The sequence below is a fragment of the Bos indicus x Bos taurus genome, chromosome 16 (genome assembly GCF_003369695.1).
Source record: "Bos indicus x Bos taurus breed Angus x Brahman F1 hybrid chromosome 16, Bos_hybrid_MaternalHap_v2.0, whole genome shotgun sequence".
Classification (NCBI taxonomy): Eukaryota; Metazoa; Chordata; class Mammalia; order Artiodactyla; family Bovidae; genus Bos; species Bos indicus x Bos taurus.
Genome location: NC_040091.1, coordinates 54,579,745 through 54,596,569, shown reverse-complemented (window position 1 = coordinate 54,596,569; position 16,825 = coordinate 54,579,745). Strand labels below are relative to the sequence as shown.

Sequence of the window (16,825 nt, the reverse complement as noted above, 5' to 3'; positions counted from 1 at the left end):
AGGATTTTTGTTTTGGTGTCTACTGCTTCTTGAGCAACTTGAATAATACCTGAAACTTTGTAGGTATTCAGTAAAATACTTTGTGTATGACTGTTCTCTTTACTTTCTCTGTGCCTTTATCCTTTTTTCCTGATGAAGTTCCATGTGTCTTTCAAAGCGTAGTTCAAATGCCATCACCCAGAAGTTTTTCAGTGTTCCAACAGGAAGTCATTTATACATATGCATTCTTGCTTCATTTTGTATTTCTTTTAGAGAACATTTCATATGTAGCTTTGTAGTTAATTTTTCCTTTAGGAAATCACAGCACTTACTAAATGAAGAGTGTGTATAGCACAGCTGCTTTATATAAAGGCTCTTCTATTAAACTTTTTAAGCATTCTGTTTACCAGTACTTGACTTATACAAAATTTCAAAATAGACATTACAATTTGGCTTGACTATAGGCAGTTCACAATTACATTTGATCCAAAGTGTGTTGGTCTGTACTATACTCTCATTTTTTTAGGTGCAAACATTTAAAAACTAAAACTTTTTACATAAAAATCTGAAATTTCAGTTTTCCCTGGGAAACACAAGTGTATCTGAAAGTGTCATCCTGCATCTTCACATAACAGCAGTCAGCTAAAGTTGAGTAGTCACCGTAACCTTAGCTGGGAGACATACTCTTTAACACAGTCTCCGTCACCTTTTTTTTTTAAAAGTACTTTATTTCTTAGGAATTTATTTTTTACTCTATTTTTCAGTGATTCTAATATGAGTTATTTTTTTTTTAATTGGAGAATAATTGCTTTACAATGTTGTGTGAGTTTCTGCCATACAACAACGTCAGTCAGCCATAAGTATACATATATCCTCTCTGTCTTGAACCTCCCTCCTATCTCTCACCCACCCCACCCGACCCCACCCCTCTAGGTCATCACAGAGCACCAGGCCTGTTACTCTTTATTGTTATTTCCAACAATAGGGTCTGATGACAGTTGCTGTTTATTATCTGTCATATTTCATTCCTGTATGTTACCTTCACACTCTCTGTAGTTATTTTAGATTGCAGCCCCTACTTTAAAAGGATATATTTATTTCTTTAAAGTGATGTTTAGGTGAATAAGCTATTTCATGAATAGCTGTATAAAACTTAGCTTAATTCCACTGAAGGGCTGACACTCCTTTACTAATTTAGTATTGGGCAGAACTTTGAAAAACATAGTTTGAAAAAAATTTTTTTATTTGTTGTATAGATGCTCCTCCTCCTACTTGGGAACAGCTAGAAAATGGGTTGGTTGCTGTGCGTACAGTGGTACATGGGCTGGTTGATTATATCCAGAATCACAGCAAAAAAGGAACAGATCAACAGCAGGTAAGGGAGGTGTTTGAAATTTAAAAGTAAGCTACTGTGGTTATCCTTACAGATAAAAATTAACCCAATAAGACGACGAGAATATTTTTAGACTCTGTAAAGACTAGAAATTAAAATTAAAAATCTATTTTTAACTTCCTATTCCATTAGACATCAAGAAAAATGTAACAAAAATAATAAGGTTTATAGAGAATGGTTAGCAGCCAGTTTACTGGATTAGCCTAGTAATTTTGTCTGACGGCATTGAAATTAAGTAATCCTTGCTGGCCTGATGTCGTGCTGGAGTCACTTCACATTGGATATAGCAGCATTTGATTCCGTGTTAAAGGTCATTCCAGTTATATAAACTTATTCTTTTCGTGGCTACTATTGCTTTCTGTTTGATTATAAGTATTACTTTCTAGTGCTAATGCTATATTTCTCCAGTACTGTTCACATATTTTGTAAATGCTTTTTCTCTATTACTATTTAAATATTTTTCATTCATAATGTCTCTTATGCCAGTGGGACAAATTTTCCTCAGGTATTTTTTAATGGAATATATGGCAGTAAAATATAATAGCCTATGTTATGGCTGGAATTTTAAATTTTACTCCCAAAGATTTCATTTCACCCTCAGAATTTATGTTAGGTTCACTTTATCTTTTATTTTGCCATAGGAAGCTTGAGAAATTAAAACTTTGTTATTAATTTATCTGGCTCAGGTAAATATTAACAATTTCTTTAAAATTAAGAAATATTAAAAGTGTCCTGCTAAGTCGAATAGTACACATATGCTTTCCCAATCTAAGATCAGAACTTTATTTTATGATTAAGACATTTAGAAAAATTAATGTTAAAATTTAGTTAAAATTACTTTTTAACTCCCTGTTACAAAAATAATATTAACTTTTAAGTTCTTCCCATGTTTTGTAGTATGTTATAAAGGAACATAATTATAAGCATAGTTACATTGAACACTATCCAAATCAACTATTAAAAGACAGGTTAAGTATTTGAAGGTCCTAAACTCCAGGGGTTTGCTTGTCCACTGTACAATGTTGGAGGGAAGATCATAGAGCCCTCATGAGATTGAATCAAGAATTTATGTGATGTTACATGTTTGATAGTTAATATCAACATAGAAAAATCAGAGCTACATTTTTTAAGTAATTTATTTTTGGACTCTCTAAGACCTCAGACAGGATAATGTTCCAGCACTTTTGCTCTGAGTAGTCTAGGTAAGTGTATAAGTTAGTCTGAGTTATTCATCTGGATTGTTCTTTAAATAGTGACACAAAATTTACATTATTTTAAATAGCTAATGTTTAATTTTGATCTTAGCCTCCACAGCATAGCAAATATAAAACATACATGTGTCGAGACATGAAGCAGAGAGGAGGATGCCCTCGGGGGGCCAGCTGTACATTTGCACACTCACAGGAGGAACTGGAAAAGTAAGTTTGAAAGTCATCAGACTCAACCTTCCAATAATTTGTTAGAGAATAATTTGCTGCCATTGAGAAATAGGAAGAAATGTATTTGCATTCCCTTTGATGAATAGGAAATGTTTGGAAAGTAATACAAAACTTTAAAAAAAGCATAGCAAATCAGTTTCCTTACCTTTCATTACATTGTGCCTACAAATGGAAAACTACTTATGGTTAACTAAATCTAGAAGTGAGTCATTTTCATTACCCCCTCCCCCAAATTAAAAGTCTCAGAATTTTCATCAGTTTTAACTGATTGAACTTAACTAATTGAAAATTGCATTTCCAGTGGAAAATTTTGCCCTTTGTCTATCAAGAAGATATTTACTGCCAGGCTCATTTTTACAGATTCTTTCAAATTTCAAGGACCAGATAATTTCAATGATTTTAAATATCCAGTACAGAGTAAAAAGAAAGGAAAAACCTCTTAATTGTTTTATAAAACCCGTGTAACACTGACACTAAATTTGACAAAGATAGCACAATTAAAGAAAGCTACAGATTCATCTCACTTGATATTTTTTAAATCCCAACTATTACAACTTGGAATTCAGTACATTAAAATAGACACCATTACAAAGGTGCAAAGGTAGCACAGTATAATTACCGTAGGTTAGAGAAGAAGGGTTTTGTAACCATGTGATCATAGCCAAAGATACCAAAAGGCATTTGAATAATATTTGATGTCCATCAAGGTTCCTTGGTAGAACAAAAATATCATAGATATTTTCCCAACATGATAATTATATCTCAAGTCAAGAGCCAGATGCTTACTTGGTATTAGTTTATTATATACAGTCCTGTTTCAGACAAGACTCAGGGAAATTTTTCTGCTAGTAAAAAGTGTTACTTAACATTCTAGAAGTTGTAGTTAATGTACGTAAGCAAGAGAATAAAATATCCAAAATCATTAAATGGGAAAATTCAAGAGAAATGCTAGAATCAAAAGAACCAAGAATTTAGTAAGTAGCAAATCAAAAAAATGAATTGCTTTCATATAAACTAAAAAGGGAAACATAACCAGTTAAAAATTAAGGTGACATTAACATCCCTTTTGCATTAACAACAAAAAATGTTAAACACCAAATAATCTAATAAATACCCAGGATCTATATTGAATTGAATTAGTAAACTACCTAGGAACATAAGAGTTGACTAAATGAAGCATACTGTGTTCTTGGATGAGACTTGGCATTGTTTTTTTAAATAAAATAAAGAGGTTTTATTTTCTCTTTTAACAGTAAATTCAGTGAAATCTCAGAATCTTAACAGGATGATTTTTAGGCCCTAACAAATTCGTTCATTTGGAAGAAGAAAGTTGCCAATAACCAGGAAATTCTGAGGGAAAAAGTCTTCAGTGGGGACTAGACTAATAACTTAATATTAACCTGTTTTATGAAGCTAAAGTATAAAAACTGTGATATTAGCATAGGAATAGATAGACCAATGAAATACAGTAGAAAATCTAGAAAGAATTCCAGATACATATAGGAACTCAGCAATGTGAAAAAAAGTGACATTTCACATCAATATCAAAAAAATATGATGATGAAACAACTCTATTTGAAAAATAATTAGGGCTGGATTCTTAACCTTTACACCAAAATGAATTATAAATTTCTCAGAGATTTAAATATTTAGGAGAAAATTATAGAGTACTTAGAGATTTTTGTTGTTGTTACATTATCTTATGTAGGAAAGGATTTTTTTAAATATAATTTTATTTATTCATTTTTGATTGCACTGGGTCTTCATTGCTGCACGGGCTTTTCTCTAGTTGTGGTGAGTGGAGACTACTCTAGTTGCAGTGCACAGGCTTCTCATTTATGTGGCTTCTCTTGTTTGCGGAGCATGGGCTCCAGAGCACTCAGGCTTCAGTAGTTGCAGCTCCGAGGCTCTAGAGCACAGGCTCAGTAGCTGTGGCACCCAGGTTTTGTTTCCCCGTGGCATGTGGGATCTTCCTGGACTAGGGATCAAACCTGTGTCTCCTGCATTGGCAGGTGGATTCTTTACCACTACACTGGCAGGGAAGCCCAGGAAAGGATTTTTGAAGAATGACACCTGCATGCATAAAGAAGATTAATAAATTTGATTAAATGAAAGTTAAAAATTAAGATAATGGCTCAAATACCACAAAAGTCAGAAGGAAAAGTGGTGGTGAAATGACATGATACCTGTAACACAAAATGATCTCCTACAAATCTATAAGAAAGAGAAGAACCAGTAGATACATGGATCAGACATGTAAACAATTCACCAAAGAAACACAAATGGCCAGCAAACATGTGAAACTATGTTCTGCTGCTGCTGCTGCTAAGTCACTTCAGTCGTGTCCAACTCTGTGCGACCCCACAGACGGCAGCCCACCAGGCTCCCCCGTCCCTGGGGTTCTCCAGGCAAGAACACTGGAGTGGGTTGCCATTTCCTTCTCCAGTGCATGAAACTGAAAAGTGAAAGTGAAGTCGCTCAGTCGTGTCCAACTCTTAGCGACCCCATGGACTGCAGCCCATGAGGCTCCTCCGTCCATGGGATTTTCCAGGCAAGAGTACTGGAGTGGGGTGCCATTGCCTTCTCCGATGTTCAGTTTCACTAATTGTTAAAGAAATGCAAATTAAAATAAAACCTGATTTTTTTTTTTAACTGTCAGAGGCTGAGACTAGCCAATGTTTAATAAGATATTGAAAAAAAGCCTTTTTTTTAAAAAAAAATCAGTAGGAGTTATAATAGCTTTGGACATTATAAGAATTTCTAATATGCATACATTAGACTTAGTAATTCTGCTTTTGGTTATTTACACAGGTGTGAAGTATATGTATATAATTTTCTGTTACCACATTGTTTTAATAGCAAAAATTAGGGGCAACCTAAAGTATACTGACATAAAGGAATAGTTAAGATTTTGAAGTAGAGGAAAAAATTTACTAAGCAGTCATCAGTTCAGTTCACTTCAGTTGCTCAGTCGTGTCTGACTCTTTGCCATATATAACCCTATTTCTGTAAATAATAATCTTATAAATGTAAGAATATTAAACTAGTGCATAGAGTGGAAAAATCTGTATTATATATCAAACTCTTAACAGTAGTTACTGTTGATGGGTGATCCCTCCCCAACCCCTACTCCAAAGTTTGTCTATGTGTGTCTATATATATACAGACATATATATATATATATATATATACACACACACAAGTTTCCAAGATGATAGCTAGAGCCATTGTTTCAAGAGAATTTCTAGAAAGTAATATGCTCAGAATCTTTTCCTTTTGTATCTTAAATACATTTTATTTCTTAATTTTTGCTTCCACAATTTTGGTTTTTGTTGTGCACCTTTGCTTTTTCTATAGATTTCGTAAAATGAACAAACGACTGGTTCCTAGAAGACCCCTGAGTGCCTCTTTGGGTCAACTTAATGAGGTGGGCCTGCCTTCAACAGCTATCCTTCAAGAAGAAGGGGCAGTGGATCTGCCTAGCAGAAAAACCCCTGCTCTGCCGAATGGGATTGTATCAGCAGGGAATGCAGTAACACAACTGATTCCACGAGGGACAGACCCCAGCTACGAATCCAGTCTGAAACCAGGAAAGATCGATCACTTGAGCAGTAGTGCCCCTGGGTCCCCTCCTGACTTGTACGTTGTTTTTACTAACTTTTATTTAACGTTTCTTTATTGACATAAAGTAGAAGGAAGAAAGAATAATCAGTGTTTTGTTTGGGGGAGGGGAAAACCCTTAACTGGAGGGCTCTATTCTGTTGTTTTTTATTTCTATTTCATGTGCCAGTGATTTTTTGAGAAACAGTATAGGTGACATAAGATCAAAGTTTGCAAAATTTCTGGAAAACAATGGTTATTGGAAGAAACCTGTTTCCCAAATTTTGGCAATTTTTTTAAACATGTAACAGTTTGTATACATTTAGAAACGTTTTTAAGACCTTAAACTTGACATGCAGACTCTTGCTCCCCTAGGCTAGAATCAGTCCCTAAGAGTATTTCTACCTTGCCTGTTAATCCGCATCCTGTACCTCCAAGAGGACCAACAGAGCTGCCCCCTATGCCTGTCACTAAACCTCTTCAGATGGTGGCGCGAGGTTCTCAGCTCTATCCAGCACAGCAGGCTGATGTTTATTACCAGGATCCTCGAGGAGCCGCTCCGCCGTTCGAATCAGCACCTTATCAGCAGGGTAATGATCTTTCATTTATGTCACTCACTTTTCTTAGGAGTTGGAAGAATGATTTCAAGTAAGAGTGACCATATTTTCAGTAATCTCCTCAAAAAAATGCTTTTTTTTAATACTTGGGAAAAAACTGAAGTTATATGATCAGCTAAATAATGTGAAATAAATGAAGTAGCAAAGCTAGGAAAACCAGTTTACCCTAACTGCTAGAAGCAGTTGTATATTAAAAGTGTTTACATATTTATGGAAATAAGTCCTTCAAGTAGACAATGGAAATTTGCTGAGGCACAATATATATTTTCCTGACAAAAGTTTTCTTCAAGCATGAGAAAAGAATATAGTATTATGGTGAATATAAATTAAACACACATGGTACATTTTTTCCTTTCAGTTGTCATGTAATATTTTTTTCTAGGTCCTGTAATATACATGAGAAAATGCAAGTACGTACTTCTAGAGAGTTTATAGTATAGAATCAATATTATAAAGAATAGAAAACTATATGCATGTTTGAAATGAGGTGTTCACTTGTGGTGGTGAATATTACTGTGGTAGAAATTAACTGCAAGACTCAAGGAATATCATTGAGAACTTGAGGACTCAAAAGACTCAGGAAGAATGCCCTAAATAGAGGTTTTGGGAATATAAAGGAAAATTTACAAATGGATTGTAAAGATGAGAGTCTAGAGTCAAGGAGGAGTAAGACTATTGTTAATCCAGGTGTGACTTGAGGTCTGGACTAATGTGGTGAGAAAATAGGAAGCAGGTATTTGAGAAAACAGACATAGCCAATTTTAATGGTAATACTAGGTATGGAGAATGAGTTTTCACATAATGTAATTCATGTTAAAAAAAATAAACAATGAAGAAAATACATATAGGAAGCTTCTGTCCTGATTGCCAACAGAGGAGCTCATCAGTTGAGGCAAATGTCTTGAAATTGGGAAGCTACTGCCACAACTATTGGGTCGGGAACTCTAGGAGACTTTCCTGGCAGTCCAATGGTTGAGATTCCATGTTTCCACTGCAGAGGACACGGGTTCAGTCCCTGATTGGGGAAGTAAGAGCCTACGTGCCTTTCAGCATGGCCAAAAAAATAACTCTAGAGTTATGCAGTTAGCCACTCTATCTGTACCAGCAGAATGGATCTTTTGAGGGCCATATCTCTTTCCAGTTAACTCAGTCTCACATTCTAAACTTATGCAAATGAAAGATTTGTGGAACCTAAGCTTCAGGAAAATACAGTTCTTTTGCTTTCCAGTGTTTGCAGTATATTAGGCACACCAGAAAGATGATCAGAGAATCGAGAGAGCCAGTTTACTGTTGTAGACTGTGAATAGGTTGGTGTTTTCAATAATTTGGAAGGAGAATTTTTGCTTGATATTTTTCATAAATCTAGCCTGACTACATACCTAAGCAGAGGGGAAAACATCTAAAAAATGAGTGGATTTTTGATTCTTTGCTGTTGAAATATTTTAAAAGGAAAAGTCTTACATAGAAAAATAGATTGGCTGATTGTTGCTTTCGGTTGCTCTTTTGTACTGTATAGGTATGTACTATGCTCCACCTCCACAATGTGTGTCTCGTTTTGTCCGACCTCCACCATCTGCTCCTGAACCTGGTGCTCCCTACTTGGATCATTATCCACCATACCTCCAAGATCGTGTAGTAAACTCACAGTATGGCACACAGCCACAACAGTACCCTCCTATGTACCCACCACACTATGATGGCCGTCGAGTATACCCAGCTCAGTCTTATGCAAGAGAGGAGATTTTCCGAGAAAGTCCTATACCCATTGAGATTCCACCTGCAGCAGTGCCACCCTATGTACCAGAACCCAGAGAAAGATACCAACAAATGGAAGGTTACTATCCAGTGGCTGCACACCCAACTCAGATCAGACCTTCATACAACAGAGTATGCTGAGTTCTTTTTATTATTATTAATGTAGATTTAATTAGACTATTGCTTACAGCGATTTTCTGTTTAACCTTTTACCATGGTAATAAACCTTTGATCAGTTAATTCTTTTAAAAGAAAGCAACTTTTGTCACCTTTTCATAATCTTCATAGATTTAGGTTTTATTTATTTTTTGACTATTAAAAGGGAAATAAATTACTGCCCCACTCCCGCTAACCCATCTTAGTTTCTGAAAATGTTAGATGGTTTTATTAATGTTTCTAGATTCATTTAGAAAGTATGGTCTCTGACAAAGAAAAAGAAACTTATATTTAGGTCTTTGGGAAGTCCTGAGAACTTTTAGGGGTTTTGTTTTGTTTTATTAAGTCTTGCTATTTCCAGATGTTAAGATGAATATCAGTTCAGTTCAGTCGCTCAGTTGTGTCCGACTCTTTGCGGTCCCATGAATCACAGCAGATGAGTATACAGGCTAGTTATTCAAAATATGTGCTAAGTGAATCATTGTGTCCTGAAATTCTTTTTCAATTTATACTCATCTTTTCACTTCCAGGAGCCTCCGTACAGTCGGCTTCCGCCTCCTCCCCAGCCCCATCCTAGTCTAGATGAGTTACATCGAAGACGAAAGGAAATAATGGCACAGCTAGAAGAAAGGAAGGTTATCTCTCCACCTCCTTTTGCACCTTCACCAACATTGCCTTCTGCCTTCCATCAAGAGGAAGTAAGCCTGTGACTTTTTAGTCTCATTTATCAAATTTTCCTTTATCAGCGGTTTAAGTAATCTTCACCCTTCCCAAGATCATGAAGATATTTTTATGTTTTCTTCTGAAAGGTTTATTATTATTATTTTGATCTGTAATCCATCTAGAATTGATTTTTGTATATAATATCATAATCTGGTCATAGTCAAGTGACTGTATATGTTTCAGTTTCATTAATCTATTTCTCTGTCCTTCTACCAACATCACACTGTCTTCATGTGGTGATGTGTGTTTTCCAGTTTTGGTCTTCAGGTTTATCTTTGCTGTTCTTTGTCCTTGGAAATTCCAAACATACTTTAGAATCAGCATGTGGATGTCCACAGAAATATCTGCTGCAGTTTTTATTAGAATTACATCGAATCTCTGGATCTGCACAACCCACTATGCTAACCACTAGCCACATATGGATAATGATACCTAAATTAAGCCTAATCTGAGTTCCCTGGTGCTATAAGCATAAAACATATATTGGATTTGAAGATTTAGTACCCCCTCAAAAATACTTCAGTCAGTCAGTCAGTTCAGTCGCTCAGTTGTGTCTGACTGCGACCCTGTGAATTGCAGCACGCCAGGCCTCCCTGTCCATCACCAACTCCCGGAGTTCAGTCAGACTCACATCCATCGAGTCAGTGATGCCATCCAGCCATCTCATCCTCTGTTGTCCCCTTCTCCTCAGTAATACATTTATATTAATTTATATAGTCTATATAATAATTATGATTATATGTAATATATATTAATTACATGTTAAAATTATACTACTTTGGATTATTAAGTTAAATAAAAGGTATTGTTAAAATTATTTAACAATTTAACCTCTTCTCCAGGGGATCTTCCCCTCCCAGGGATTGAACCTGGGTCTCCTTTGTTGCAGGCAAATTCTTTACTGTCTGAGCTACCAGAAAAGTCCCCTTTTCACTTTGGATTATTAAATGTATTGTTAAAATGAATTTTATATTTTTATTTTTTAATGTGCCTATTAAAAAATTTTACATATGTGGGTCAGTTATATTTTTCACTGGACAGTGTTGCTTTAGATCCATTTGAGGAGAAGTAACATCTTTCTAGTAGTGAGTCTCTACGAATATGGTATACTCTCCATTTTCTTGAATATTCTTTAATTTCTCTCAATAATGTCCTACCTTGTATGGTTTTCAGTGTCTTTCACATCTTTCATTAAACTTATTCCTAGAAAACTAATGTTTTTGAAGATGTTTTAAATGGAATCCTTTTTGAAGTTTCATATTCTCTTTGTTCTTATTACAGAAAAATTAAGTAGATTTTTATGAATTTGATCCTTGTGTTCAGCAGCTTTGGTAGATTTCCCTATTAATTCTTGTATTTGTTAGTGGATTCTTTTGGATTTTTGTGTTCTCTATGAATGGTGACCATTTTGCTTTCTCTTTTTCTATTCTTAAGTATTTTCTTTTTCTTATTAGTTATGTAAGCTAGATCTCCAGTGTAATATTAGAAAGAGAGATGATGATAGATTTTCTTATTTCTGGTCTTTGAGCAAATGAAACTTCTAACAGTTTAACGTTATGATGTTTGCTGTCAGCTTTTTCATAGGTAATCTTTATCAGATTAATAAAGTTTCCTTGTATTTCTAGTTTTAGACTATTTTTATAACTGAGACATGTCAAAGTTTTGTTGAACTCAATAGCGAGGAAAGCAGTAGGATGATAAGGTTAATTCAAATACAAGAGACAGGTTAATATAGGTAGTAAAAGGCAGAAAAACACTGAAATAGAGTTACTAGAATAAACTGTTGAATAGTTGAATAAACTAGAGAGTAATAAACAATAATTTCAAGGTTATCAGTATTTCAACAAGACAATGCTAAAAGTTATTATGAGTATTATCTTACTATCTTTTTAATGTCTACAGGTTTTATTCCACTTCTAATGTCTTACTAGGAATTTATCATCAATTTTATCTCTTCAGAAAGCTATCTTTTTGCTTTGTTGATCTTATGTATTTATTTTGGCTTGTTGTTATACATACTGCCTCAGTTCAGTGTGTATAGCCATTTTAAGTCAAATAGATTTTTTTCATATGGGTGCAGTTTATATTATGTAAGGAAAATGTCTTACATGCTTTACGTGTAGAATTATAATTCTAAACAGTATTTCTAAGCAATGAAAGTTGAAAAGTAAAGTATACCATATTGCATATAATAAACAGTAAACTTTGGGATGTATGAAAGTAAAATTACTAAAGATAGTTCACAGTATCTAGCTTTCCTGTCTAAACACTGTATGAATTTTCCACAATAATGTAGGTTAGGTTAATTAGTAAAGCTGTAACATCTTCTCTTAATATCATTTTACTTGTAAAGGATAAACATGACATGATATTTTTTCAAAACCTGACTATTAGAGACATCCCTGAGCTTTGTTATGCAATACCATTTTTTGAGAAATACGGAAAGCAATATGACACCATGAAAAGTGAGCCAGTTTTAGAATGAAATACACTTATCTGTCACGTTCAGCTTTGTGGCTCAGATCTTTCGTAAGTTACTTAGCTTTCCTTAACCTTAAGGCTCAGGTTTCTCTATTTGTAAATCAAGCATAACAAAACCTACCTCATAGTGGTGTGGTGAAAATTAAATATGACACAAGGCATCTGGCACATAGTGGGCATTCAGTAAATAATAACTTTGTATTTTTTTTTATTTCTAAAAAGTAATAATGTGTGACTGTTAAGGAACTTTAGAATTTGTCTCATTAATAACATAAAGCTATATAATTAAACTTCAGTTCTGATTATTACAACCCCACATATAGTTATACTAAACTGATACATTATGAAAATAATGTAACATAGAAATTTCTCCAAAATCTCATTTTCTGTATCATTGTCAGTTTATTATATTTCAACTTTTTAATATGTATTTCAACTTTTCTGTACATGAACTAACCTATCATTATATTTTTTAATAGGATTATTTAGTAATTACATCTTCAGGTTTTGTGTTTTGCATATTTTTGGTTTTTGTTTTTACTTAACCAATTATCTTGCGTGTCTTGCTGTTGGAGGCAGAAAATGGTCTTGTTAGTAGACCATGTCTTTTAAAAAACTAGTTGTTTTATACAAAAGTTGTGTGTGGAGAAGACATGTAAAAAAGAGATGGGATTTTTAAAATAGAAGTAGGACAGAAAAAAATGGGAAGAAGTTATACACAATGGAAATAGGAGTTGTGCTTGAAAATGAGTGGTATTTATGAACAGCAGATCCTTCTGCCATTGCAGAAGACCAGAATGATGACTCAGAAAATAGAATTTTTTATTTTATTTTTTTTTCAGTATAGGGGAAGCATAGAGCCATTTAAATGTACCAGTATCCCCCTGGAGTGTTAGTATGCCAGTATATACATCTGTGATAAAGTGAGGGCAATTTAATAGTGTCCTAGCACTCCTTATACTGGTATAACCTTGGTCAGATCACCCATGTTGTCTCACCTGGACTTGAAGAACATATGAGATAGTGTAAGCACTTAGAAGGCTGTAAAAGGTTACACAAATGTGAATGTAAGTAAAAATACATCAGACTTAGAATACCTATTTGGTTATTATATAACTTCAGAGCTCATCTTAAGAAAATTTGGAATCTTCACTTCATTGAATCATTCAACGTAAGGACCAGATTTTATTCAAGATACAAGTTGTTGCTATTAAAGAGATTCAGGGAAAAAGTCATTATGTCATCATGTACTTAAATAGAATATTTATGATTACATTTTAAAGAGTGTTTAGTGCTCTTGTTTACCTGAAATATTATTGAAAGAAACATTAAAAAGAGTCTAGCAAAACCAGGGCCTAGTACTTATTTGCTTAAATGTTAACTTAATCTGTTGAGAAAGGGGATGAGCAAATTGCTTCAAAAATCCTAATTTGATTCTTTGAAAGATTTTGAGATACTTCTTTTTGACTTTGTGTTAACAAAATGTAATGGCTCAACATCAGTTTTTGTTTGTTTTACATTTTTCATAGTGAACAAAAATCTTCTATTGTGACACAAATCAAATAACCATTATTTTGTTGCTTTAGCATGCTGTTCTAAAGAAATTCCTGCTTTCTCGGTGTTGTTACTCATAGACCTATTTCCTATTTTGTTTCCTTTTTCTTTTTTCTATCTCTAGTTTTTGGATGAAGACTTGAAGGTAGCTGGGAAATACAAAGGAAATGATTATAGCCAGTATTCACCCTGGTCATGTGACACTATTGGCTCCTACATTGGAACCAAAGATGCAAAACCTAAAGATGTTGTGGCAGCAGGGAGTGTGGAAATGATGGTATGTGTAACAACTGAGCCATAGTTCTATACTGTGTGATTGAATTATATTTAAAACCTTTTTGATTTCTTTTATAATTCTTAACTCTTAAGTTTAAACAATAAAGTTGAATCTAGTGAACAACACTAGTTTTTGTGTCACAATTATAGTTACTTAGCTTCAAATAAGCTGTGGTATACCGAAATGTATTACACTAAAATCATTTTATTTTTTAACAAAAGTAGTGTAACACCAGTGTATCTAATACTCAAGCTTAAAATATATGACTATTTTATCTTAATTGCTTCTTTATCCTTTAAAGAAATAAAACTTTACCTAAGTAATTAAATCCGACTTTCTATACCTTCCTAATCTCATTTTCTGCTCCTCTCCTTCCCTGGAGTTAAGGTAAATCCTATCCTGAATTGAGAGTTTATCATTTCATGGATACTTTTATTGACTTATAAACAATTTTGTTTTGAATATTTATAGACCTTATACATATTATAAATTTCAGCCTATGTTTTCTTTCAGCATTGTTTTTTGAGATGTATCCAAATTTATATCTAAATCCAAATTCATTCATTTTCACTTCTTTTATCAGATACCATTTATGATAACCGATAATCATACAATAAATAAATATAATTGTTTATTCATTTTCGTGTTGATATTTTTAGGCTGTTTTTGATCTTTTATTATTATCTACAGTGCTACAGTAAACATTCTTGCCTATGTTTCCTTGTTTACATGGATGAAATTTATGTTTAGGAGTAGTGTTAATGAGTTAAAGGTATGCCTTGACTTTTTTTTTTTTTTTTTTTTTACTATTATTCTTAAGCCATTTGCCCTTATTAATTCTAAGAAAGGTTCCCTGGGTTGTAAGATATAGATTTTCAAAGAGGAAGACTTGTCCAGCAGGTTGAGAGAAGACCAGTTCTTGGTAATAGAAAAGCAAGACTTAGATGCCAGTATAGCTGTAAATGAGTGAAGTAGCATCTATAGCATGAATATGATTAGATGCCAGGCAATAAAAAAAGAAAGAGAAAGAAAGGAATATAGAGGAGAAAAAAGCAGAAAGGAACCTTTTGCTTTTCTGTAGTGGGTTTAGGGCAACATTGTTTTTAGGCCATAAAAAACAGCCTCTCTAAGAACAGGAATGAGATAAGGAGGCAGAGTAGATAGAAACCCTTGTTTCAGAAAGAGTAATTAAAATAAGTTTTATAAATTACTGAAGAATAAAAATGTTGTCCAACCTAACCTACATGTTATTGAACATTTCCCAAATGGATAAAAATCTCCCCCAGTGTTTTTCAAACATGAGTCTGGATGTGAATTCTGATCCTAAGAATTTAACCTAAGGATCTGTTAAAGGTCAAGTTCTGATTCAGTAAGACTGGGATGAGACCTGAAATTCTGCATTTCTAGTGAGTTCTGTAGTGATGCTGTTGCTTCTGGACTTTGGGCTATACTTTGGGCTTCCCTCGTGGCTCAGCTGGTAAAGAATCGCCTACAATGTGGGCGACCTGGGTTCAATGCCTGGGTTGAGAAGATCCCCTGGAGAAGGGAATGGCTACCTACTCCAGTATTCTGGCCTGGAGAATTCCATGGACTATGAAGTCCATGGGGTCACAAAGAGTCAGACACGATTAAGTGACTTTCACTTCACTTTAAGTAGCAAGGGTCGGACAGTTCAGTTTCCATTTATCTTTCTGACTGTAATCCCTTTTAAAAGCCTATGTTGGCACATGTTTTTAAAGAATGTTTATATATATCTATTTGAATGTGTACATATATATATTTGTGTATGTGTGTGTGTGTGTGTGTGTGTATGTATACTGGATAATGATGTAAAAAATATTTCTGATGATGTAGAAAAAAATACCATTATAGGGAGTGATCAGAGATTCAAAAGGTAGTGTTTTATATGACAACTAAAAGCAACCAATGATTTTAGTTTTTACCAGTAAATTATTACAGAGCTAAAGGAAATTATGTTAGAGATCTAAGTGAGGGGTGGATTTCTCATTGCATTTTTTCTCAGAATGTGGAGAGTAAAGGAATGAGAGACCAGCGATTGGACCTTCAGAGAAGAGCAGCAGAAACCAGTGATGATGATCTCATCCCATTTGGAGACCGACCAACAGTATCTCGGTTTGGTGCCATTTCTCGAACTTCCAAAACGATCTATCAGGGTGCTGGCCCAATGCAGGCTATGGCACCTCAGGGAGCTCCCACAAAATCTATTAACATTTCAGGTAATCAGATGTAATCAGATTTTAGAGGGTTCATATTCACAACTGTCAACACTGCCTTCTCCCTATTTACCATCAGTGCTCTTCATAATTTTCAGGGGCAGTAGTCTGCAAAGTTTTCTGTGGAATTAGCCCTGTAGAAAAGTAATTATAACCTGGGGAATTATAGGGGTACAAACTAAAATATCTGTATATGAGGGATAACCTATGTGTTTTTTAATAGTTTTATTGTTTTTGTTAAAATAACACATCTTATTTTTAAAAAATTCATACCAGAGGAAAAATTACAAAGACTGATATTTTAGTGGGGAAAAGCAAACATCAATACCCTATTACCATTTTGGTAGCCATCTTTGAAGATAACTGTACAGAATATAGTTTTGACTTTTAGATTGTGACTACCTGAAAAGGAGAATCAAATCCACGAATTGCATCATTTCACTGTAAATTACTCTCTTACAGATTATGGTCCATATGGAACTCATGGTGGCTGGGGAGGTTCTCCATATTCACCTCATCAAAACATACCTTCTCAGGGACACTTCAGTGAGAGGTATTATGTCATTCTTATTACTTTTATAAACCTTTAGAATTACTCAACTTGCTTCGTTTTTCTG

The 16,825-nt window shown here is 34.2% G+C and overlaps 1 protein-coding gene across 5 annotated transcripts in view; it reads left to right on the top strand.

Moving 5' to 3' along the window:
* Positions 1–16,825, top strand: part of RC3H1 (ring finger and CCCH-type domains 1) — a 75,827-nt gene that overhangs the window by 46,594 nt on the left and 12,408 nt on the right. For all 5 annotated transcript variants that reach the window (XM_027565378.1, XM_027565382.1, XM_027565381.1 and 2 more), the window contains 9 exons: positions 1,236–1,354; positions 2,678–2,790; positions 6,169–6,450; positions 6,787–7,001; positions 8,545–8,915; positions 9,470–9,637; positions 13,822–13,974; positions 15,998–16,211; positions 16,671–16,761. In XM_027565378.1, coding sequence (XP_027421179.1) covers positions 1,236–1,354; positions 2,678–2,790; positions 6,169–6,450; positions 6,787–7,001; positions 8,545–8,915; positions 9,470–9,637; positions 13,822–13,974; positions 15,998–16,211; positions 16,671–16,761 — 1,726 coding nt within the window. The remainder of the gene's footprint in view (positions 1–1,235; positions 1,355–2,677; positions 2,791–6,168; positions 6,451–6,786; positions 7,002–8,544; positions 8,916–9,469; positions 9,638–13,821; positions 13,975–15,997; positions 16,212–16,670; positions 16,762–16,825) is intronic.